The 26,066-nt window shown below is 45.7% G+C and overlaps 1 protein-coding gene across 1 annotated transcript in view; it reads left to right on the top strand.

Annotated features, from left to right (window-relative positions):
* Positions 1-23,832, top strand: part of zmiz1a (zinc finger, MIZ-type containing 1a) — a 181,288-nt gene extending 157,456 nt beyond the window's left edge. The window contains exons 15-24 of the mRNA XM_083774390.1: positions 35-176; positions 755-965; positions 1,783-1,888; positions 6,403-6,563; positions 13,220-13,287; positions 13,535-13,603; positions 14,556-14,815; positions 16,573-16,748; positions 17,595-17,900; positions 18,382-23,832. Of these exons, the coding sequence (XP_083630516.1) occupies positions 35-176; positions 755-965; positions 1,783-1,888; positions 6,403-6,563; positions 13,220-13,287; positions 13,535-13,603; positions 14,556-14,815; positions 16,573-16,748; positions 17,595-17,900; positions 18,382-18,489 (1,607 nt within the window). The 3' untranslated portion in view covers positions 18,490-23,832. The remainder of the gene's footprint in view (positions 1-34; positions 177-754; positions 966-1,782; positions 1,889-6,402; positions 6,564-13,219; positions 13,288-13,534; positions 13,604-14,555; positions 14,816-16,572; positions 16,749-17,594; positions 17,901-18,381) is intronic.
* Positions 23,833-26,066: the final 2,234 nt, after the last annotated feature.

Consider the following 26,066-nt stretch of genomic DNA (forward strand, 5'->3'; position numbering starts at 1 on the left):
AAGCGGTGTCGCCCTCCCTCTCCCGTCCCTCCAGGCCACCCCAACGAGGAGCTGCGGCTGACGTTCCCGGTGCGTGACGGCGTGGTCCTAGAGCCCTTCCGCCTGGAGCACAACCTGGCCGTCAGCAACCACGTGTTCCATCTGAGACCCTCCGTCCACCAGACCCTCATGTGGAGGTAAAGCAACGTAGCCTAACATCACGTCTTAACAGTAGACTGTAAATAAATATGGACAAAGCGTTCTCCGGGTCTGATATGGACGTAAGATGAAGCCTGTCAGTCCAATCGCCATCTTTCTAGATCCGTTTGGGCCCAGCTGGCCATTGGCTGGCCCAGACAACGAGGCGGGACTTCCCCCCTTCTTCTTCATTGGTTTTTATTTTGACTCGAGCAGGGGGTGGATCCCGATCATAGACTGTAACGGTAGCCATGCCCCTCAGAACATACTCGACTTTATGGTAAAAAAGATTATAAATGGGACCATAATTTTCCAAAAAGAATATTATGACATCAGAAATTAGACTTTAAACTAGTGACTGGAAGCAGAAAGTATTCATGACCATGTTTATTAAGGTAATACAGTCTAGGTGAAGTTGGGCCCAAATACATGGACCTCTATGGATGGTTTTTTTTGGGCCAATCAATCAAAACTATGAGTATACACTATAAAGAGTGATATGTCTACATGATAAAATGCTATCTAAATTACTTAAGTTAAGTAAGTGTACTTTTCCATACTTGTTGTGGTACTACAGGTCAGACCTGGAGCTGCAGTTCAAGTGCTACCACCACGAGGACCGGCAGATGAACACCAACTGGCCCGCCTCGGTGCAGGTCAGCGTCAACGCCACGCCGCTCACCATCGAGCGGGGCGACAACAAGACGTCCCACAAGCCCCTGCACCTGAAGCACGTCTGTCAGCCCGGCAGGAACACCATCCAGATCACTGTCACCGCCTGCTGCTGCGTGAGTCATTGTTGTGTTGTGACTATAACGGACGGCCGCCGAGCCCGGGGCTATAACACTGGCGACGGAACGGAAACCCAAAATGTGTCCGTTTCCACGGGGAGTTCCTTATTTACTGTTTAGTTCAGTTTTTTGAATAGTTCAACTACTAGACGATCTACATTGACACGTTGAGAGCTTGTAGAGGGCAAAAGAAGTTTAGGGATAAGGGGTTTAGAACTGAAGACAATAGAGCCCTAAGTCTAAAAGACTAAGATTTTGTAGTAAGTATTTATCCTCTGTGTAGAAAAACCCATGTCGTATGCTGCATCTTCAGTAGCTAGAAGTATAGAAGAAGTATAGAAGCTATGAGCGCACGGTTACGCCCCGTAAATAGCTGATCTACAAGCACTCAGCGCGTCACATCGAGCTGCGTTGTGAGCTTGTAGATCCGCTACCAAAGGTGCCCTGTTAGGCGATGTTAGCCCCTCTCTAACATTCCCTGACGACGAGAGTCAATAGCAACAGCAGAACAAGCTGTTTGACATCAGCAGATGACGGGTCACATTTTCCATGCATGGCCGCGCAAACCCACACACTCGGCCGCGCCGCTCGTTTCACAAAAGCATTTTCCTTACAAAACTCATTCCCATTTAAAAGAGAAATAAACCAGCTTTCCAGCGGTATCAAGTTAAGTTGCCAACAACAACAGAGCAATATAATCTACCATACACAAATTGCTGAACTGCACAAAAGTGAAAGCAACATCATGGTCACTTGTAGTAATAAGTGTGTGTGTGTGTGTGTGTGTGCGTGTGCGTGCGTGTGCGTGTCACAGTCCCACCTGTTCGTGCTGCAGCTGGTCCACAGGCCGTCGGTGCGCTCCGTCCTCCAGGGACTGCTGAAGAAGAGACTGCTGCCTGCAGAGCACTGCATCACCAAGAGTATGTACACTAATAGTACACACTTTATTCACTGCATCACCAAGAGTATGTACACTAATAGTACACACTGTATTCACTGCATCACCAAGAGTATGGACACTAATAGTACACACTTTATTCACTGCATCACCAAGAGTATGGACACTAATAGTACACACTTTATTCACTGCATCACCAAGAGTATGGACACTAATAGTACACACTTTATTCACTGCATCACCAAGAGTATGGACACTAATAGTACACACTTTATTCACTGCATCACCAAGAGTATGTACACTAATAGTACACACTTTATTCACTGCATCACCAAGAGTATGGACACTAATAGTACACACTTTATTCACTGCATCACCAAGAGTATGGACACTAATAGTACACACTTTATTCACTGCATCACCAAGAGTATGGACACTAATAGTACACACTTTATTCACTGCATCACCAAGAGTATGGACACTATTCACTTTATTCACTGCATCACCAAGAGTATGTACACTAATAGTACACACTTTATTCACTGCATCACCAAGAGTATGGACACTAATAGTACACACTTTATTCACTGCATCACCAAGAGTATGGACACTAATAGTACACACTTTATTCACTGCATCACCAAGAGTATGAACACTAATAGTACACACTTTATTCACTGCATCACCAAGAGTATGGACACTAATAGTACACACTTTATTCACTGCATCACCAAGAGTATGTACACTAATAGTACACACTTTATTCACTGCATCACCAAGAGTATGGACACTAATAGTACACACTTTATTCACTGCATCACCAAGAGTATGTACACTAATAGTACACACTTTATTCACTGCATCACCAAGAGTATGTACACTAATAGTACACACTTTATTCACTGCATCACCAAGAGTATGGACACTATTCACTTTATTCACTGCATCACCAAGAGTATGGACACTAATAGTACACACTTTATTCACTGCATCACCAAGAGTATGGACACTAATAGTACACACTTTATTCACTGCATCACCAAGAGTATGTACACTAATAGTACACACTTTATTCACTGCATCACCAAGAGTATGTACACTAATAGTACACACTTTATTCACTGCATCACCAAGAGTATGTACACTAATAGTACACACTTTATTCACTGCATCACCAAGAGTATGGACACTAATAGTACACACTTTATTCACTGCATCACCAAGAGTATGGACACTAATAGTACACACTTTATTCACTGCATCACCAAGAGTATGGACACTAATAGTACACACTTTATTCACTGCATCACCAAGAGTATGAACACTAATAGTACACACTTTATTCACTGCATCACCAAGAGTATGGACACTAATAGTACACACTTTATTCACTGCATCACCAAGAGTATGGACACTAATAGTACACACTTTATTCACTGCATCACCAAGAGTATGGACACTAATAGTACACACTTTATTCACTGCATCACCAAGAGTATGAACACTAATAGTACACACTTTATTCACTGCATCACCAAGAGTATGGTCACTGTTCACTTTATTCACTGCATCACCAAGAGTATGTACACTAATAGTACACACTTTATTCACTGCATCACCAAGAGTATGGACACTAATAGTACACACTTTATTCACTGCATCACCAAGAGTATGTACACTAATAGTACACACTTTATTCACTGCATCACCAAGAGTATGTACACTAATAGTACACACTTTATTCACTGCATCACCAAGAGTATGGACACTATTCACTTTATTCACTGCATCACCAAGAGTATGGACACTAATAGTACACACTTTATTCACTGCATCACCAAGAGTATGGACACTAATAGTACACACTTTATTCACTGCATCACCAAGAGTATGTACACTGGCCCAGGCCGTAGCGTAACGGTCTGGGCACCGGACTGGTGATCCAGTCGCGGTGTGCCGCGGGTTCGACTCCCGGACCCGACACGGCCTTTACCGCATGTCATCCCCCCATCTCTCTCCCGTTTCCTGTCAGCCTACTTTCTATCCCTTAAAAAATCAATAAAAGGCGTAAGCCGCAAAAAAAATATCTTAAAAAAAAAAAAAAAAAAAAGAGTATGTACACTAATAGTACACACTTTATTCACTGCATCACCAAGAGTATGTACACTAATAGTACACACTTTATTCACTGCATCACCAAGAGTATGGACACTAATAGTACACACTTTATTCACTGCATCACCAAGAGTATGGACACTAATAGTACACACTTTATTCACTGCATCACCAAGAGTATGGACACTAATAGTACACACTTTATTCACTGCATCACCAAGAGTATGTACACTAATAGTACACACTTTATTCACTGCATCACCAAGAGTATGGACACTATTCACTTTATTCACTGCATCACCAAGAGTATGGACACTATTCACTTTATTCACTGCATCACCAAGAGTATGGACACTAATAGTACACACTTTATTCACTGCATCACCAAGAGTATGGACACTAATAGTACACACTTTATTCACTGCATCACCAAGAGTATGGACACTATTCACTTTATTCACTGCATCACCAAGAGTATGGACACTAATAGTACACACTTTATTCACTGCATCACCAAGAGTATGTACACTAATAGTACACACTGTATTCACTGCATCACCAAGAGTATGTACACTAATAGTACACACTTTATTCACTGCATCACCAAGAGTATGGACACTAATAGTACACACTTTATTCACTGCATCACCAAGAGTATGGACACTAATAGTACACACTTTATTCACTGCATCACCAAGAGTATGTACACTAATAGTACACACTTTATTCACTGCATCACCAAGAGTATGAACACTAATAGTACACACTGTATTCACTGCATCACCAAGAGTATGGACACTGCACTACATGCACTATTTGTGAGTTATCTGACTGAACTACAGTATAGACCTCAGTAGAATGATCCACTGAATCTAATATTACAAAAAAAACTATCTTCTCTTATCAGGGTTTCCCTACAACAAAATATATTTTCAAGTGGTGGCCTGTTGGGGGTCCTTGACATGAAAAAGGATTGAAAACGGTGTAACTGTAGCGATAACCTTCTATCTAAAGCAGTAGTTTTCAACCCTTTTCGTATCAAGGTCCATTATGTATTCGGCATTTGAAACATGGTCCACCATTTGGTGAGATTTATAGCCTCTCAGACACAAAACGAAAGAATATTTTGTTGTTGTTGGATAAGAATTTGTCCACAATTCCATGCTGTGTGGTACCATTAGGAGAGATAACAGGCAAGCGTTGATCAAAATAAAATTATTCTACATTCTCCAATTGTGTAGACTTCTTGTAACTTAAGTAACGCAGATACCACCTGGGACCGCCTGGGACCCCCTCAAGGACCCGAGACCCACTGGTCTAAAGTCTCTCTCTCTGTCTGTCCTCCAGTCAAGACCACTGGTCTAAAGTCTCTCTCTCTGTCTGTCCTCCAGTCAAGACCACTGGTCTAAAGTCTCTCTCTCTGTCTGTCCTCCAGTCAAGACCACTGGTCTAAAGTCTCTCTCTCCGTCTGTCCTCCAGTCAAGACCACTGGTCTAAAGTCTCTCTCTCTCTGTCTGGCCTCCAGTCAAGACCACTGGTCTAAAGTCTCTCTCTCTGTCTGTCCTCCAGTCAAGACCACTGGTCTAAAGTCTCTCTCTCCGTCTATCCTCCAGTCAAGACCACTGGTCTAAAGTCTCTCTCTCTCCGTCTGTCCTCCAGTCAAGACCACTGGTCTAAAGTCTCTCTCTCTGTCTGTCCTCCAGTCAAGACCACTGGTCTAAAGTCTCTCTCTCTGTCTGTCCTCCAGTCAAGACCACTGGTCTAAAGTCTCTCTCTCCGTCTATCCTCCAGTCAAGACCACTGGTCTAAAGTCTCTCTCTCTCTGTCTGTCCTCCAGTCAAGACCACTGGTCTAAAGTCTCTCTCTCTGTCTGTCCTCCAGTCAAGACCACTGGTCTAAAGTCTCTCTCTCTGTCTGTCCTCCAGTCAAGACCACTGGTCTAAAGTCTCTCTCTCCGTCTGTCCTCCAGTCAAGACCACTGGTCTAAAGTCTCTCTCTCCGTCTATCCTCCAGTCAAGACCACTGGTCTAAAGTCTCTCTCTCTCTGTCTGGCCTCCAGTCAAGACCACTGGTCTAAAGTCTCTCTCTCTCTGTCTGGCCTCCAGTCAAGACCACTGGTCTAAAGTCTCTCTCTCTCCGTCTATCCTCCAGTCAAGACCACTGGTCTAAAGTCTCTCTCTCTCTGTCTGGCCTCCAGTCAAGACCACTGGTCTAAAGTCTCTCTCTCTCTGTCTGGCCTCCAGTCAAGACCACTGGTCTAAAGTCTCTCTCTCTCTGTCTGGCCTCCAGTCAAGACCACTGGTCTAAAGTCTCTCTCTCTGTCTGTCCTCCAGTCAAGACCACTGGTCTAAAGTCTCTCTCTCCGTCTGTCCTCCAGTCAAGACCACTGGTCTAATGTCTCTCTCTCCGTCTGTCCTCCAGTCAAGAGGAACTTCAGCAGCGTAGCGGCGTCGGCGGGCAACACCACCCTCAACGGGGAGGACGGCGTGGAGCAGACGGCCATCAAAGTGTCGCTAAAATGTCCAATCACCTTCAGACGCATCCAGCTGCCCGCGCGGGGGCACGACTGCAAACACGTCCAGGTGGGTGGGTGATTGATTGATTGATTGATTGATTGATTGATTGATTGATTGATTGATTGATTGATTGAACGAACACTAGTCAACACTAGCACGTGGTACAGTAAAACATTAAGGCTAAAATGATAACACAAAACGATAGTTACGTATGTAACTACGGTTCTATGAGTCCTGAATGACCGCCAGAGGCGGTGCTTTAAGCACTGAATACGTCCCTTCGCGCATGCGCAGTCGAGTATTTTATACCAACAATGTCGGTTGACCCTGTGATGACCCGGAGTCGTCTATAACTTCCGGCAGTCATCCGGGGCTCAGTCCCTACAGAATCTTCTCGCGAGAACACGAGGATTCTGAGTGACAAGAGTGCCTCTGGCGGTCATTCAGGACTCATAGAACCGTAGTTACATACGTAACTATCGTTCTATTTCGTCCCTGCTGACCGCCAGAGGCGGTGCTTTAAGCACTGAATGACTTATACCAGCCAAGTCACGAGGAATCCTGATTACAGACCTCAAAGGGTAGAACCGGAGGATTCGGGGAAGAGGGCCACGTCCACTGGGTGGGGAGTGGCAACATTCACCCTGTAGTACCTTGAGAAAGTGCCTGCCGAAGCCCATGAGGCGGCGGCACAAATGTCCTCCAAGGGCACCCCTCTCATGGCAGCCCATGATGTGGAAATGCTCCTTGTAGAGTGGCACCGTACCCCTGATGGTACGGGGAGGTTACTTGCCTCATAGGCGTGGCTGATTGTGTCTACAATCCAGTGGGACAGGCGCTGCTTGGAGAGAGCGCCGCCTTTGTTCACACCACTATGGCAAAAGAACAGCTGCTCTGCTCGCCTGATGCGTGCAGTAGCTTCAATGTAGGCTCTCAGGGCCCGGACTGGGCACAACAGCTCCAGTTTGTCTGTCAGCTCCCCGGGTGGGGGGTTGAATCGAGCCAGCCTGATAGGCCGGTTGAGGTGAGCCTGCGACAGCACCTTCGGGAGGAATGCTATGTTTGGCCACAGCGTGACCCCCGAGCCGTCTGCGTTCCACCTCAGACATGATTCGCTGACTGACAGAGCGTGCAGTTCACTGACGCGCTTTGCCGATGTAATGGCCAGGAGAAGGGCTGTCTTGCATGACACCCACTTCAGCTCTGCCTGTGCCAAGGGTTCGAAGGTAGGCCCGCACAGGGCGTCCATTACCCGGTTAAGGTCCCATGAGTATGAGAATGTGTGCTATAGAGCGGAGCGCACCACTTGCCGCTCCAGCACATTGCCGTGTTCGGCCCAGTAGACTGGCATAAACTTCATAACCCTGTTGGGTCCCATCAGATTCAAGACATGTCGACACCCGTCTGTCTTGCGTCACGAGGAAGTATGTAGATCGGACTTCCCTTAGTGTGACTGAGGATATACAGCCTCTGTTGCGCCCTTGGGCAGGAGGACACATCACTCCTGGTCTGATAGTAGGGCTCTCGTCATGTTGCTGATAATGGCTATTTTGACCCGCCGGATATGGGGGGCTGGCGTCAGAAGGCACTGCACAGCCCGGAAAGTCACAGTCAGGTCCCTGCGTGGGACGCCAGGGAACACGCTGGCCTCTAGTGTGGGCCGGCGGTGATACGCGAGCTCCGAGGGCAGTCAAGATGATTTCATCAATGTTGGAGCTCGGCCCTTTGGGAGGCGGGATGTGTCGTAGGCCTGCAAGCTGCAGCCTGGTCTTCCCCCCCTGGATGGTTCGCTCCGGCGATTCTCGCCCGGCTGAACCACCTAGTGCTCCTGGCTCCTCAGGGAGACTACGGAGAGTTGGCCTAGGCTCATCAGTCAAGCTTGACTGTGAAAACCCGACTTGGCGACGGGCTAGAGATACGATGGACATCAGCCGCCCACGCTCTGAGGACATGACGCCAATGCCTCCAGTGACACACCAAAGGTGACTGAGCCAGTATTAACGTTGCCACTATTAAGTGTGAACGGGAGGCCCCAGTGAGCAGGTTGTCTGTGCTCCTGCACTGGGGTCGAGGTCACCTAGCGTTCTGCCGCCGGGCCTCGTTGGGGAACACAATGAGGGATGCAATGACAGGCTTGGTGGCTGGCATGTAACCCAGGCCAGCCCTTATCGCCTTGTGCGTTCAAATCTATTAAAGTGTCACGTCGCAACGGGTTGTCTCAGGACACTTTTCCCAATCAGGGCAGGGCTGCCAGGATTTCACCATCGGTATAGAGATGGGAGAGGGCCCTGATCGTTCGCCCGGCAGGCCTGTAGCTGTCTCAGGTACAGGCGTGGGGGACGGCGAAGACAGCAAGAAGAAGGCGCTTGGAGGAGCCGACTGCCTGCTTTAGTATGCGTTCCACGGCTATGCGCATGAGCTGAGAAGTGGGAGGCCGGCTCTGATGCCTGGGAGGCACCGCCTTCTGCATCTTCCTCATAGAGCACATCAACCTCGAGTCAGTTGTGGCATCGGAGAGGTAGGCGCTTTGGCACCCTCCGAGGTGCCTAGGTGTTATCTGAAGTGAGCATGGCCCTCATGCGGGCCAACTCCGCAGATAGCTGAGCCCTCTCGGATCAGCTGTAGTCAGCGGTCAGACCTTTTCCTCCTGGCACACGGGGCAGGACCAAGGTCGGCTCACGGCTGAAGGAGAGCTTCACACGAGGTACAAAAGTGGGAGCTCTCCATTGTGGTGGCACCGGTTACTTTGGACCGGCCGGTGCACACAAGTCCCAACTAGCCCAGGGCGCGGACGCTACTGGTTGCTAGGTGTTGGCCATATGCTTGAGGGAGCGCATACGCTGTCTGTACCAGCAGAGGCTTTCGAGGTACGAAAGTGGGTGCTCTCCGTTGTGGTGGCACCGGTTCCTTTGGACCGGCCGGTGCACACCAGTCCCAACTAGCCCAGGGCGCGGACGCTACTGGTTTGCTAGGTGTTGGCCATATGCTGCAGGGAGGGGGCGCGTACGCTGCCTGTGCCAGCAGAGGCTTTAACTTAGATCGGCATATAATGACTTAATTGAAAAACTGAATGCTGCTATACCTGCCGCAGCATGTGAATATGCATTTACGTTTATGCAAATGCTCATTGCAGCACTTTGAGATTCAACCAGATGTAAAGTGCATCATAGAAACAGCACACAAACGTTGCTGTTAGATAGACTGTGCGACCTGCATGGTCGCGGTGGGGGAGGGGAGCTTTACGCTACCTGTACCCCCGGCGGAGGCTTACTTATAATTTATGATAATAAAGTAGCCTTCAGTCAAGGTTTGGACGCTGCTATGTAGCAGCTGTAGTGTTTCCTATGTGACCGTTTATCACGGCACTATGACGCTTATCCAAACTCCAGTGCATTATTATTTATGTTTGCTAGTCCAGAGCGAAACAAGACACTTCCAATACACTAGTCACGTGTGCACTACTACGCATTCATGCTGGGAGGAGGGAGCGCTACCGCTGCATACCCCAGCCAGGTTCGGTTAAATAAACCGACACAAGCTAGTTTTGGAGAAAAGGCTACAACCGATAGCTCCACCGATAGGGGCCACCTGCTGAAGGAAGGGAGCGCGTACGCTGCCTGTATCAGCTGCAGCTAATGAACATAACAAGCTATACACCAATAGCTGTTAATAAATGCTTGAGCTAACAAACGATTAGTAGTAAGTAACATCAAGCTGGCCGTATGCTGGAGGAACGGAGCGCATACGCTGCCTGCCCTGTACCAGCTGGGCCAACAAACAGTAAGGCAAGCTATATACAGATAGCTTTTTATCTTCAATAGTATAATAAGCGCTTGGGCTACAACTACAGGTAGCAGCGCCAGTTAGAGAGCTATGCTGGAGACCAGCTAGGCTACTAAAAAACAAGACAAGCTATAGCCTGTTCATAAACAGCTTTAACTTTAAGCTACTGGTAGCAGCTGTGAGCTACGCTGTCAGCAGCGCCAGATACTCTGTGCTGGGGACCAGCTGGGCTAATAGGACCTACAGGTACCCAGGGGCACTAATCCGACCTGTGGGAACAAACCAGGTTGCACCCACTGTATATGCAAAAAACTGTTAATGGAGCTTTGAGCTCCAGACATACTGGTAGCAGCTTCAGCTAGGCCCACTACTGGGGGCCAGCTGGGTTAACAACCAGACAGGCTATGTACACCAGTAGCTGTTAATACTATTTTGCTACAAACTATACTGGTAGCAACATCAATACCCTGGGAGGACGCAGGAAGCTGCTCCTGTACCGGGCTGATAATAACAACAACAATACAGCTATTCGCAAAAGCAGTTAAGCTTGAATGCTGCCAATATCGGTATATGGCTTTGGCCAGCAAGGCTCTTGCCATCACCAGCAGGGGCTAAACAAAGCTTAAAAAGTAGCGTGTTTAACAAACGAAGGTAATATGACAGTGTTCTTATCCTTCGGCAATAGTCTTATAGTCTTATAGTCGCTTATAATAAGCGCTAGCGTTCACAGTCGAACAGACCTCGTATGCAGAGCAGGGAGGCGGCGCGAACGCAGCCTTTACCCACACACAGGAGGTTATGCCATGATAAGTATATGATATCATATGAACGTCTGTTTAGCGGGGATAGCGCCGCTTTAAACGATAACGTACCTTCTGTCCGGGGAGGGTTTTGTTAGCCTTCATTACCGGCGAGAGAGATTGGATGCTCCTGCGTCCACGTGACATGGGTTGTCGCCGAGTGCCTCCCTCAGATGTTGGGGGGCCAAGGCACCCAGGGCAGAGGTCATGCCCATCCTCTGGCCGCAGAGGAGCCTGGCAGGAGGTGCACAGGTGGTGGCGGGGTTCGTCCATTGGAAACCCGCAGATGTAGCCCAGAGCGCGGACGCTAGTGGTCGCTAGGGGTGGAGCCGTAAACTGGTAGGAAGGGAGCGCGGACGCTGCCTGTGCCAGTAGAGGCTACTGTAGCTGCTAAAGGCCGCTTAGCTGGAGGGAGGGGGCGCGCACGCCGCCTATGCCAGGTAAGGGGTGCTCTAGCAGAGACCAGTATATATGATATATATATAATGATATAGTTATATATATATAATTTCAGAAAAACCAACCTATAAAGTGGCAATGGCTCTGTGCCGAAATTAAAGTACACTATTTGAGAACAAGTGACTAAATCAGTTAAGCCAATTCATATAACCGGGGTTACTGACGTAACCTCGCGGTGGCGCTATATAGCTGGCCAGTGCCAGCAAAGACTCATTCAGAGAGGCAGAGTAATATAGCAGTAAATAAGTACACTTATAAGTAGTATAAGTATAAGTAGTATAAGTATAAGTAGTAAGCAAATAATAATAGCGTCGACTCACGTGCTGGGAGCGGGTAGCGCTAACGCTTGCCGTCACCAGCACTGCGGCGCAGCCTTCGTGGGAAAACAAGACAGCGTAAGCTGTCAAAGAGAACGAGCTATCCGTTCAACTTTGACGGGTGCTAAACGGGACGCTCAGGTCGCCGTTTGTAGCACGCGGCGGTGCTATATAGCTGGCCAGTGCCAGCAAAGACTCGCTCAGAGAGGCAGAGTAATATAGCAGTAGATAAGTACACTTATAAGTATAAGTATTATAAGTATAAGTAGTATAGGTAAGTAGTAAACAAATAATACTAGCGTCGACTCACGTGCTGGGAGCGGGTAGTGCTAACGCTTGCCGTCACCAGCACTGCGGCGCAGCCTTCGTGGGAAAACAAGACAGCGTAAGCTGTCAAAGAGAACGAGCTATCCGTTCAACTTTGACGGGTGCTAAAACGGGACGCTCAGGTCGCCGTTTGTAGCACGCAACCGTGTGTGTTGCAGGGAAGCAGCGCGCACGCAGCCTATGCGAACAGGGGTTGTCTGCTTACCTTGTTCCCACGGGGAAAGAAGACGATGTGAAGCCCAGCTCCACTCGAAAACGATACAATAATAGTAGTATTAAGTCGCAGTCCCTGGAGGGCGAACGCACGCGTCACAGCTCCGACCAACAATGGTCGCGGGACTACCGGCGACTTAGTAGTAGCAAAGCAATAGTTCTGTTATCGTGCAGTTTAATTCTGCTGTAGAACTCTGTGCTATGTACAACTTGCGCAAGCGAGAAGAAATTAGGGACTGAGCCCCGGATGACTGCCGGAAGTTATAGACGACTCCGGGTCATCACAGGGTCAACCGACATTGTTGGTATAAAATACTCGACTGCGCATGCGCGAAGGGACGTATTCAGTGCTTAAAGCACCGCCTCTGGCGGTCAGCAGGGACGAAATAGAACTTGTTTCCGTTGTGGTCCTACCTGTACGTATTCAATTAATCAATATAATGTGAAATATTAACACAGTGTTGATTGATTGATAATTGTATTAGGTAAGATGCAAACAGTCCAGGGTACAGTCGAGCACAGCATTGGTCCAAACACCGAAGTTGTTTCCATTCGGTTCCCATGCATTCATTCACAATAACAACAGTGACAACAAACAATGAAGCTTTCTCAAAAACATTAAATCTACATGTACAGGTTGGAATAGAAATACATAGGAGATGGGAAATTAGATTCACCTCCCCTTGTGGTCTCCTGATAGATTAAAAAAAAAGATTAAAAAAAATATATATATGTTTCACATCTTTCTTTAAAAAAAATATTTGGGTGGTAATATTTGATTATAATCTGTAATGTTGTCGTTATTATTATTTATTTTTTCCAGTGCTTTGATCTAGAGTCGTACCTGCAGCTTAACTGTGAGAGGGGGACGTGGAGGTGTCCTGTATGCAAGTAAGTGAAAGCACTGACATTACCAATGATGTCACGTTGAGCCTAAATAACAGGCTGTGACACGCTGATTGACAGTGGTGGAAAAATTGTGGAAATAGTAACCGAGCTCTGAGAATCAGTTGGACGTGTCAACAATAATCGACGCCTCCATTTGTATATTGCAGCCAGAGTAAACAATGTTCCGTCTCCGGCGGGTGGAAACCCAAACCTCAAGTGTCCAAAACTGTTCCTTTTTGTCCCCCTGCAGTAAAACGGCGTTACTAGAAGGTCTTGAGGTGGACCAGTACATGTGGGGAATCCTCAACGCCATCCAGAAGTAGGTTTCTACACTTTCTACACCTCTTCCTTATTCCAGGCGTATGCAGAGGCTATATTATGTCATTTAAATAGCATATTATGTACTCAAGCCGCAAGTGGAGCCTGCAGTGCTACCGTTGCCCAGTAGTGGAGCCTGCAGAACCATTGTGGCTCAAGAATACACCACTCTTGAATGAAGTGTCTGGTGCTGGGAGTCTGGTGCAACGCACAGGTTCTCGCTGTACTCCTGGTGAGGCCTGGTGAGACGTAGGAGGGGCCCGGACAGGAGGCACCCCACAGAGCCTAGTCCCTCCACATTTGTACCTCTCAGTCCCGGCATAGTAGTTCCGGGGTGGTTCCAACTGATTGTGTGGCCCTGGTCTTTCCCTATAGTGGGTCTGATCGAGGGTAGCTACTGGGACGTAAGTCGGGACTTGATCACCCCGGCTGGGTCACCCAAGTGAGGGGTATGATGTTCACGAGACCCGAAACCCAGATGACCTTGGGATACATCACTGAGGACACGTCCCAGTTCCATCCATGCGATGTTCTACTGTAGACATAGCATTTCTTAATTTCTATAGTGTGTACTTATAGTTTTGTTTTACTGACATTCTACTGTTTGACGGATGTCTTACTCATGATCCTTGATGACTATTTCTAGGTATTTAATGTATTATCATGTGTTGTTCTTGCTTACTGAAAATCGCTCTGGATTAAGCGCTAAATACCTAAATTGTAATTGTATTGTATTGTATTCCCAAAGCCTGATTTATGCTTAGATGCGTGCCAAAAAAATAGCCAATCTTTTAGATCTTGTAAATCTTACAGAACCACTATTTGCGGCGCGCGACACGGGTGCACGGCTAATTATAAATGAAGACATTAATCTCAATTGCATCCCGACTGCACGATTAAAAGAAAAAAGGTAGAAGCCGAGAAGTGACAGGAGTTCCGTTTGTTGCTAACAGCTCCGAGTTTGAGGAGGTCACCATTGACCCTACGTGTAGCTGGAGACCCGTGCCCATCAAGTCTGAGATCCACATCAAGGAGGACCCTGACGGACCCCTGGCCAAGCGCTTCAAGACCATGAGCCCCAGCCAGATGACCATGCCCAACGTGATGGAGATGATCGCCCAGCTGGGGCCCGGCCCTGGGGGCCCCGGACCCTACCCGTCGCACCCTGCTCAGCACATCGGGGGCAACGGGGACCAGTACCCGGGAGGACCAGGTAACCAATGGTTTATCCCGCTTTATTACAGAAAGAGAATAATACAATTATTTCTTTGATTTTAAATGGGTTGTTTTGGAACTGTCAGCGCCTGTATGTCATGCATAACCTGACTCTGCCAGATTGCGGCAGTATTGAGTTCACAAGTTCCTCCTGCCTGCATCCGGGCTCTCTCAAGCAGAAACCATGAACTGGAAGCGGCTCATGTCGGTTGAGCCTTAATCAAATGCAATTCTTTTGCCAGAGTAACTGCTCTAAATATTGAGTCTGGAAAATTCCAGGTTTATTCAGTTACGTAACCAGATTTGTTTGAACTATGGACAGGGCTGCACATAAGTGGTGCGCCACGGCGCATGCGTCGTCAAAATTCAAAATGCGCTGTCAATCAAGCGCCGGGAAGCGCTTCTGCGTACCAACAGCTGGGGCCGCCCAGAATGATTATTATGGCCAGAATACACACTAGTAAATTCTGTGGCGAGAGCGTTTCCCACCGACTGCCACTCAAAGTGGCTACTGGCCAATCACAGCACGTCTTGCGAGAGTGCACTGGCCAATTGTGGCCAATCACAGCGCATTCTTACTCCAACGAGGGAGGTTCCAAACCATGAATGCTGCTGGATTTTTCTACGGAGAAAGTTACCTGACACATTATTCTTACAGTATTACAGCCAAACTCTCGTCAAAATGTCCAAGAAGCAAGCGCCATTAAGTAACTATTTTGGTGTTCCAGCACCACCACCTCCAGAGAGACGCCAGACGGAACCACCACCTGAACCGCACAGAAAACGTGTATTTGCGGAAAAGTGGTTGGATGATGTCGGCTGGCTCCAAACTAATGCTGAGCGCAGCGAGTTGTGGTGCAAACTATGCCGTGAGCATCGATAAGAACTGCACCTTTTATACAGGGATAAATAATTGCAGTCACCCAGCTTTTGATAAGCACGAGAAAAGCAAAGAGCACGTAGTTGAAAAAATTAATAACTATCATAACAATAGTGGATTGGGAGGAGTGCAAAGCATTGCGGACTGGCACTGCTGCTGCACAACATGAAGCTTATCAACATGACAACAGCGTGTCCCGACATACTGTCCCTTATTATCGTAAAGTCGGGTTAGTGTACACTGTTTATTTTGCACCGAGGAGCCATGTGTGTCTGACTGTCTGACTCTGTGTTGACTGTGTACTGTACGTCGCCTCGGCTAAAAACAAGAGGGAAGCCTGACGTATGCTTCGCCGTACGACGTGTCGTATGTTAAACAAATAGCTGATCTGCAAGCTCACAACGTGTCACCTCCGCAACACGTTGTGAGCTAGTAGATCGGCTATTTAAATAAAAAAATTAAAAAGTATCTAAATATTGCTTTGATGCTCATATTATCCGTAGGAAGTATTAAGAAGTTTGTATTAGAATATGCATATAGCCTAGGGCTGGAATACACATGGACCTATAGCTGCAATTTGCAACTCTAGATTTTTTTTAAATAATGGGATGAATCTAGAGTTGCAATACTCTCCATTGACTCCCCAGTCCCCACTTATCCAATAAATATTGTTTTGCTATAAGTTATTCATGCTTCCCTCTTTTATCCATCCGGCGAGACGGGTCGCCGCATTTTAGGAGCACCAAGTAACTCCTCCAGGTGCTCTTCTGAGTACTAGACCAAAAAAGTTGTGTGCAGCCCTGACTATGGATCATGTCGTCGTGAAGTTTTGTGCACCTTTTCATTAACAAAAATAAATGTTTTTGTCTCCCCAGGCAACAGTTACCATGGCCACGGGAACTTTGACTTCCCTCACGGTAATCCGTCTGGGGGGGGCGGCCCCCCATTGAATGACTTCATGCACGGACCACCGCAGCTCTCCCATCCCTCAGACGGACCTGGGGGGCTCCTTTCGCACGACAAGCCCCTCAGCCATGGCATGAGTGACTCGGTGAGTGTAGCAGCTTTTCACTTGACTCTGTCATGGGGGGGGGAGGACTTAATTGATATAATCCGAACATATTTTCAGATGGGGGTCGGCGGCCAAATACAGATAATTATGGGGTCCTTGACATGAAATGGTTTGAGCACCACTGACATAGAAACATAGGTTTGTTAGGATTTAGAAGGCATTTGTAGAATCGTTCCCAGGTCAAAATGGGTTAATGCATGCCTCTCCTGAGATGCATGCGGTGGAACCCTTTTGTTCCATTGTGGATCATGTGTTTTAACTTTTTATTTCTTTATTTCATAATTCACTGGGTGAACACAGCTCCTGAATTTAGTTTACAAAATGTGAAACTTGCTGTTGCTGTTGTACGCGGAATGAATAGATATTGGGTAAATACAGTACATGTACATGACCCATTTCTCACCAAAAATGTGATCAGACCGCTATTTCTGGTTGCACTGCACAGTAAACCGTGCACACCCACCTCATGGTAATGACTATGATGACTAAACCATGCTACTGACGTGATACACGCCCCTGTCGTCGTCGCTTCTTTGGCATGAGTGCTTCTTTGGTTCCAGCGACAACGATTTGGCCAGCATGTATGCTCACGGATCATGCTTCACCATATAGTGTTACACATGTACATGTGTATACTTGTACATGGTGGTTAAATGTACATGTACAGTACACACAGCTTTCCATTCAGATGGCCTGGTCCCTATTAGTCGTGCTGGAACTAATTTTGCTTCTACTGTCTTTCTTTCCCCACATTCTTTCTGACTCTCTCTCTCTCTCTCCCCCTCTCCCCCCCCCCCCCCCTCACCAACCCAAACCTCCCCCCAGATGTCTCATCCCGATCAGTCCCATAATTCCATGCAGCACGGCTTGCATGCGTCTCCGCACCACCACGGCAGCCAATCGGGGCAGCCCTTACATCACAGCGGCCAGTCGGGGCAGAGCTCCTTGCATCACAGTGGCCAATCGTCGCAGCCGCCTCAGCAGCCTCGCCAGTCGCAGCAGCCTCCTCCGCCCCAGCAGCCCCAGCAGCAGCAGCAGCAGCAGGCCGGGCAGAACAGTCACCCCCCGCACAGTGACCTGAGTTTTAACCCTTCCTCAGACAACCAGGACATGCCCGAACCCTCCCTGGATGTAAGTGTGTCTTAAATTATACCACAGGTCGTTTTGGAGGATGCAATCTGATTGGCTGAAACAGCCTTCTAGCCGTGGTTCAAACGAGCACCACTCCACACCTAATCAAAACAAAGAATTCAGCTGCTCTGTTCTCCCAGAGCGCTAGCAAACTCGGTGGACAGGCTAGCTAGTTTCTTGGGACATCTGTGGTCGTAGTGACTACATCCGTCATTAAAGAAATATGTTTTTTCAGCGGTTTTCTTAGTTTTAAGGGTAACTGTTGTATAATTGCAATATTACACTTGAGGGTGTGGTTTAACATGATTATTGCCACTTCAGTGATGCTTGCGGAACTCGACTATGTCTCGTTCCTGACCGCATCACCGTCGTGGCAATAACAACAGTTTTGGACGTAACAAAGTGCTTCTTCTTTCTTCCAACATCTGTCTCTCTCCCCCTCTCTCTCTCTCTCTCTCTCTCTCTCTCTCGTCTTCCACAGCTGCTTCCAGAGCTAGCCAATCCAGACGAGTTACTATCCTACCTGGACCCCCCCGACCTGCCCAGCAACAGCAACGACGACCTCCTCTCCCTGTTCGAAAACAACTAAAGACTCTTCACAACAGAAGAAAAGCAACCCAGACATCCTCCTCCTCCTCCACCTCCTTCTCCACATGACAACACCACAGTGACGCCATGGGCGGGCGACCATAGCTCTGTATGCACACACAAACGCACAGAAACAAACAAAACAAACTGTCTGACGCTCCAAGTTTGCTGTGGTCAACGTGGTCATGTGGAGTGGAACGCGCACGCCTCCCTCCTGGGGTTCTACGGTGGTTCTCAAATTATTTTTTATTTTATTTTAAGGACCCATAATAATAACTCTTGAGACTCACAAGCGAGAGCGTACATATGGAACCACCGCCACCACCCACCTCACCCCCGCTCCCTCTGATTCTCTTAACACACCATCCACAGTCACATTGTTGGCTGACTATAAAGTGATATTATATTACGGACACACATATGATATCTTGACTGTTCCGACGGGAAACTGTGCAGCTATAATAATAATCAGTTTGCGTGTTTTTGCAACACAAAAAGAGACAAGAAGAGATACTAAGCCCCGTTTGGGCGGGCTTTAAGGAGAAGGAGAAGAGAAGGAGAGAAAAAAAAAGTGTTGTAGCTTTTTGAATTATGATTTGTTTTTCTCCCTTTTTTGTGAAAAAGTAGAAGAAAAGAAGAAAAAAAATATGGATGGGAGGGGAATTAAATCGTCTAGTGATTTTATCCTTGTTTTGAAGTGTGTTCTTCCAAGACTTGGGTTTCGGCCATGCCCCTTGACACACTTCCCAGCGTGCGTGTGTGCGTGCGTGCGTGCGTGCGTGCGTGCGTGCGTGCGTTTCCTGTTGGACATGACTTTTTTCCTACAAACAGGAAGCTAATTGGAACTCAACACAGGACCTCAGCAGAACGACAGCACTCATAAGTACAAGCCACAATGTTCTTGAAAAAGCTGTCCCCTGTTACCATTCTGCAATGAAGTGTGTGTGTGTGTGTGTGTGTGTGTGTGTGTGTGTGTGTGTGTGTGTGTGTGTGTGTGTGTGTGTGTGTGTGTGTGTGTGTGTGTGTGTGTGTGTGTGTGTGTGTGTGTGTGTGTGTGTGTGTGTGTGTGTGTGTGTATGCGCGTGTATGCTTGTATTACTATACTTGTATAGTGTATGTATAATAGAATTTGAGAAAGATTGTGAGGATCATTTGCCTCTTCCTCGTAAGAAGAATGTCTGTTTTGTGGTCAAAACATATATTTTAAAGCTTGGCTTACGATTAAGAAAAGATTCGTGTTGGAAAATCGGCCAACGTCCAAGCTCCGGCGCGACGTGAGCTTGGACATTTGCATATTGTTTTGAGGGGGTGGGGGCTATTTTTCTGCTATTTTCAATGCCGTCCTAAACTTTTGATAAGTATAGTAATACAAACGTGTGCGTGTGTGCATGCGCGTGCGTGTATTCCCTTAAGCACTGTGTGAATGACAGTGGTGAGAGGAATCTGACCGGAGCGACGGAGACAGAAAATCGAGAGAATGACATGAATGAAAGAGAGGAAATCCCATGCATCCACCTGAAGAACTCGCCTGCTATCAGTGCAGCTGTCCCTTTTCTCTGTTAAAGCCTGACTTAAGTACGCAGGTTTGAGAGCTGACACCGTGGGTCGTTAAATAGCTGATCTACCAGCTGACAAACCCATGCCGCCGTGCACTCGTTTGTGAGCTGGTAGAAGGGATATTTTTGCTGTGCCATTCGACAAAACGTAAATGGGACTTGAGGGGCTGTGTGTGTCCACAGAATTTGCTTTGGTTTTTTTTAGCACCTGTCTGCCATGCATAACGATAAAGACCCAAGCCTCGCGCTTCAGCACTTTTCGGGTTAATCGTGGGAAAATAAATTGTAAAAAAATAAGAAGATTCTCCCCCCAACTTTGGGAGAGGAGCGCTGGTCATTTGATCGTTGTGGCTGTGTCCTGACAACCCGGTCATTTATGACCTGATGTTCAGATGTTGAATTGGCACTTGGCAGCACCACAACCCACGAGAAGTCCGTAATGTTTACGTTTGTTCAGTTAGGCTGTTTGCAGTAAACGCAGATGACCCCAACTTTGGAGCAGCAGCACCCGTCGATAGGTTTGAATGCTTTGCGGGCATCAATAAACGCTGCGCACTGTGGACAATATGATGTCCACTCATTTCGGGTGGGAACCTCACATGTCCAAAACAGTTACTTTTCAAGATTCAAATTCTAAAACAGTTTAGAGCGTGCACATCTGCTACTTTTGATGCTGTTGTGTGACTCTGTGGTATGATCAAGTATAGGGAGTAAGGGAGTTAATTAATTGGCAGACAGCAACCATATGCAAAGCGCTCCTCTGCCCCAAAATACAAAAATACATCTTTCTGTGGACACTGTGGCCTTTATTCCACACCGTCAGGTCCTGGTGATGCGTATCACGTATGACGTTGCTCGTCAACTTCCTTCAGTACGGTTTTGTTCATGTGCATGTGTGCCAACAGCTTCTTTTCTATTTGTCTGGACTAAAAAAAACATGCTCGATCAAATTAGATCTTCGTCCTTCGTGTCCCGTTCATATTTCATGTTTTCTTGCAAACTCGTGTATGTCGTTTATCATTGTCTCTGTGTGTGTTTGATCATCGTCCCACTTTGAAAGCAACCACTTCTTAGGCCCTCTTTTGTACTTTCAAAAACTTTTACGAATAGTGAAAATAGCTATAGCTATACAATAGCCATTTAAATAGCTATTTTAATAGCTTCATAGATAGCTATTTTACACAAGCGCAAGATTTGTTGTGAGCTTGCAGATATGCTATTTTCGCTATTTTTTGTTATTTTATTTTTTAAACATTTCTCAAAACTCTCAAACATTTTTTGCCTATAATAACCCACCCCAGGACAGGGTCAAAGTGGTTAATAGGAGATGCACGTCACCAAAGTTTAGTTTTCTCATAAGGGATTGGCTGGTATACGAACAGGATCCTCCCACAGGCTGAAAGTTAAAATATCACTGTACTTTTTTATAAACATCTGTCGTGATTCAATTGTACTGGAATTCCTTTATTACCGTATGCATGAATGATCCGACAATGTTCCTAGAACAGTTGTATAATATAGCCTACCCTTTGTGAATACTTTGAGACTATACAGCTCTGTATACCTATCTGAACACACACACACACACACACACACACACACAGTATGTATACACGCACAAGCACACATACACACGCATTCCCTGATGAATGCCCCATTAATATAGTGAATCAGTCACAAACATATGCTTTGTATTACTTCCTTATGCGTTGACGACGTGTCATTTCCAAGTCTATAAGGTTAACCACTTAAACCCTAAAGGTGGTTTGCACACTGGACGCGCTTTTTCGGAAAACCGACGGAAAAACACCACTGGACGTGTTTTCTGTGTGCAACCACCTTAAATGTCCCTGCACACAGAGAGCGTTTTTCTGATTTTTTTTCTCGGTTTTCCGGAAAACGTGTCCAGTGTGCAACCAACTTAAGTCCTTAATGAAGCGGACCTGTGTTGCAACTGTACTGGGACATTATTTTCTTCTTTTTTCCATCTACTACACCAAATATCACTTTGCCAAAAATAGCCGATCTACAAGCTCATGTTCAGTTATTTTTGGCTAATGTTCCCCCCAGAATAATGGAAGCTGGGGTTCAAGTGGTTAAAAAAACAAGCTGTTTTTTATCTATTTTCGAAAAGAATGTCAATGAGGGTCAGAAGTTAAAGAAATTGCCCCCAAATTATGTAATTTGTCTGTTAATGAATGAAACAAGTGACCTCTTCATTTTTGTTTTAAAATGAGAATGTGCAAAACAAATATTATCTGGATTGTTTTTACGGCCTGGTATGTGTGTATTGATAACCATGCTTTGCAGAGAGAGAAAAACAAAGTGTGCATTGTTTTGTTTTTGTTTTGTTTTTGTTTTTCATCACATTTTATATCGCTTTAAATTATTATTTTTGTCCAGTGTTTTTATGATAGGTATGAATTGGTTTATATAATGTTATGCAGGCGAAGAAACTGCAAGTGTTCGTCGTAGACTTAAAAGTCTCCAGTTTTTTTTTTTAAGATTTCGCAGTCCTTGGAATAACTAAATATGACTTAGGCTAGTCTCCAAAGTTGATCATATCACTTGCGTATAACACAGTGGAAGCATTAGATGTTCTGTTTGTTTGTTTGTTTAAGACAATGCACTGCCACATTGGGATGTTCCATTTCCATACTGTGTGTGTCTCATAAAGTAACTCTTATCTTTAGCCCTCCAACACAAACTTTGAATGATCCCTGCGGCCCTGCCACAAAACGTGTACAGTTTTGGTTGTGGCGAAGAAAGAATCAATGCAATTCACCTGATAAAATGAAAACCATATTTGGAGCTCGGAACCCCCTCTCACCCCTCCACCCCTTCTCTGAGATGTGTGTGTGTGTGTGTGTGTGTGTGTGTGTGTGTGTGTGTGTGTGTGTGTGTGTGTGTGTGCGTGTGCGTGTGCGTGTGCGTGTGCGTGTGCGTGTGTGCGCGTGCGTGTGTGAAAGGCATTCATGTACATAATGTAAATGTTAAAGAGAGAGAGACAAACCTTAACACAAACATTTTATTCATTTTCTCCCGGGGGGGCATTTGCATAGTGTATTTAGAATTTTGTAAAGCTTGCATTACTCCCGTCAAAGACATTGAAATGGAGAAAATTAGTTCTATGGTTCCATAGTGTCCACGCAGGCCTCTCTTAAAGCCTGACTTGTACCCGGTCGTACGGCGGTTGTGGCGTGCGCTGAAAACAGCCGACCTGACAAGCTTCTTCTAGGTCGGCTGTTTTCGGTCGCGTGGCACCGACGCACGACGAAGCACAAATGAGGCTTTATACGGCGCCTGTTCATTCATGTAAAAAAATACTTTATGTACCTCTCCGTGCAGGGGTTTGAAGAAAAACTGAAAAACACACTTTTCCTTTGTGTATATTAAACTTCTGTGTATTTCTCTATTACCTGTGTACTTTATAAAGGTGCTGCAAAATGACAAAGAACCTTTTGAGGTCTAATTGGGACTTGGGAGACGTGGGGCCATGAGCGGTTCCCGAACACCATTTCCAAATTTACAGTTTGTACAATTTTGTCAAATTTACAATTTTTATGCAATTTGGCAAAAATAAATAATGTTATAAAGGTACAATCTGAAATGATTGGCACAGCAGAAAGACTCTTTGGTTTTGTACATTCTATGTACAATCATTTCATATTCTAAACTGGTCAGAAAAAAACATATTGTGATTTTTAGTCTTGCAAATCTGTATGTAGTTAGATAATGTGACATCCTAATATTTATCTAATAAATATGTATTCAGGTGAAACACAGTCGATGTAGTTTGTGTCTTTTGATTGTGACTTTGCACTTTTGCACTTACTATGCAAACCATGCTGTTTTCGTGCTCAGACCCAGGCACCCAGCCACACACATAGCTCCATAAGGGAGTGGTTGCACTAGTAGCCTACTTAAAAATATTACTCAACTACAGGTCAGGGCTCCATTTTAGGGGCGACACGGGCGAGGCCACTTGGCCTTTCGTGCTGTGACTGCTGTCCATGCATATTTTTGAGTCGCGCTAGCCACTCCAATACGCGTCTTTTGAAGATTACGTCATATGGCAGCCATAATGTTTGTTTAGGGCACTTATGATGTCATTTGTGTGCCAGCCAATTAAGTCTATGGACTTCAATGTTTGTTTAGGGCCCTAAATGATGACGTAAGACAGCATGTGGCCGACAGTAGAAAATAAATAAAATGAAATAAAATAAAAAATACAGGTTTTCAATAACACATGCAGACAAGTCCGCCAATGCTTCCACAGTTTGGAAGATAATATATACGAGCTGTATACAGCCACCCTGTATTATACAGGGTTAGTCAAAGCAGGGTTAGTCAAAGCAGAAGTTAAGAATTCAGAATCTCAACAAAAGACACTGGTGTCTCTACATGACAAGAATGAGACAATATATTGACAAGAAAGAGACACTGGTGTCTACTGTCTACAATATTGACAAGAAAGACAGATGAGAACAGTACAGTCAGTCAGCTAATGATTAAATTAAGGCCTCTGTGGCCTCAGCCATGGCTTTTTAGGGGCACAAGACCAACCTTTTTTATTTGATATTCAAACAATAGGCTACGCGAACACGACCGTACATAATGCATATTCACAAGCTCTAGGTTATTATTGAAAATGGCTGTGTCATGCTAAAAACGAACACATGGTGGTGTTGTTGTTCAAGTAATAGTATGGTCGATCATCACGTTATCGTTTTGTTTCAGTATTAGTTAGTGTGGTTGCCCGAATGGGCAACCAGACTCTTGTAACTGTGACACTTTATTAGTGTGGTTGCCCGAATGGGCAACCAGACTCTTGTAACTGTGACACTTTATTATTTCACTGGAGTAGTCTTTATTTTGACGCTTTATACCTCCCACACTGTACGCTGTACGCACTTGAGCCATATGTCAAATTGACCGGAAAAATCGGGAATCGTGTGCTTGTATTTTGTTAAGAGAAATGTTGTATAGTTTAATTGATATGAATTTATTAGTGAATTAAATTTCCCCATTGACATGAATGGGAAAAGGCAAAAATTCACATTCAAGTATTTGTTCCTCGGAGACTGTAATCACTATAGTTACAAAACTTTTAGGGATAATTCCACATTATCCCTAAAATTATTTAACCTTAAAATTTTATCGGTCGGCCTCATGGTGGCGCTATAACAGCCCACTTTACCTTTAGGCTTATAACTCTTGAACCATAGGTCGTAAAATAAAAAATATTTTTTCCCTGGATTCCTTGGGTCATGACGCATCTCCCCATATAGGCCACGCCCATTTCCGCCATGATAGATTTTCCGCCATTTTGAATTTTGTCCAAAACACACTTTTTGCTTTTCCTCCTACAGATTTTGTCCAAATCTCACAGAAATCGGCACACGTGATCTCTGGACCCATCCAATTAAAACTGAACTGCAGAAATTGTAATTGGCTGGCAATACTAGTGGGAGGGGCATATGTAAGCCACTGCGGCAACCACACTCTGCAATTTTTTTAAATTTGTGATGCCTTTGACAGATGTTTGTAGAAGTCGTTCAGTTATTGTTACATCATTTTGTAATTAACCTCTTAAGTCCTACATAATATATACACTTAGTCGCACAACAATGTTCAATTGTAAAAATGGCTGATCTACAAACTCACAACACAGCATTGTGAGGCTGTTTTTGAACATTTGTAAAGGATAATTTCACATGTTTCAAGTGATTAAAGGATGGATGGCTTTGCTGGCATTTAATGTGAATCACCACCAGCCCAGGTGAAATGTATGCATAGTTCTTGTGAGGCTGGAATCTATTTTACAGTATGGCTCTAGATGCGGAACATAGAAATGTTATGTCAGATTTTCACATTCAGAACCGTGTTAATCAGACCAGTGTGTGTCCATGTGGAAACCTCGTATGAATCTGATCTCAGGTCAGAATGGGTTAATCAGACCAGTGTGTGTCCATGTGGAAACCTCGTATGAATCTGATCTCAGGTCAGAATGGGTTAAATA

The sequence above is a fragment of the Protomyctophum parallelum genome (genome assembly GCF_964188405.1).
Source record: "Protomyctophum parallelum genome assembly, chromosome: 10".
NCBI classification, from domain to species: domain Eukaryota; kingdom Metazoa; phylum Chordata; class Actinopteri; order Myctophiformes; family Myctophidae; genus Protomyctophum; species Protomyctophum parallelum.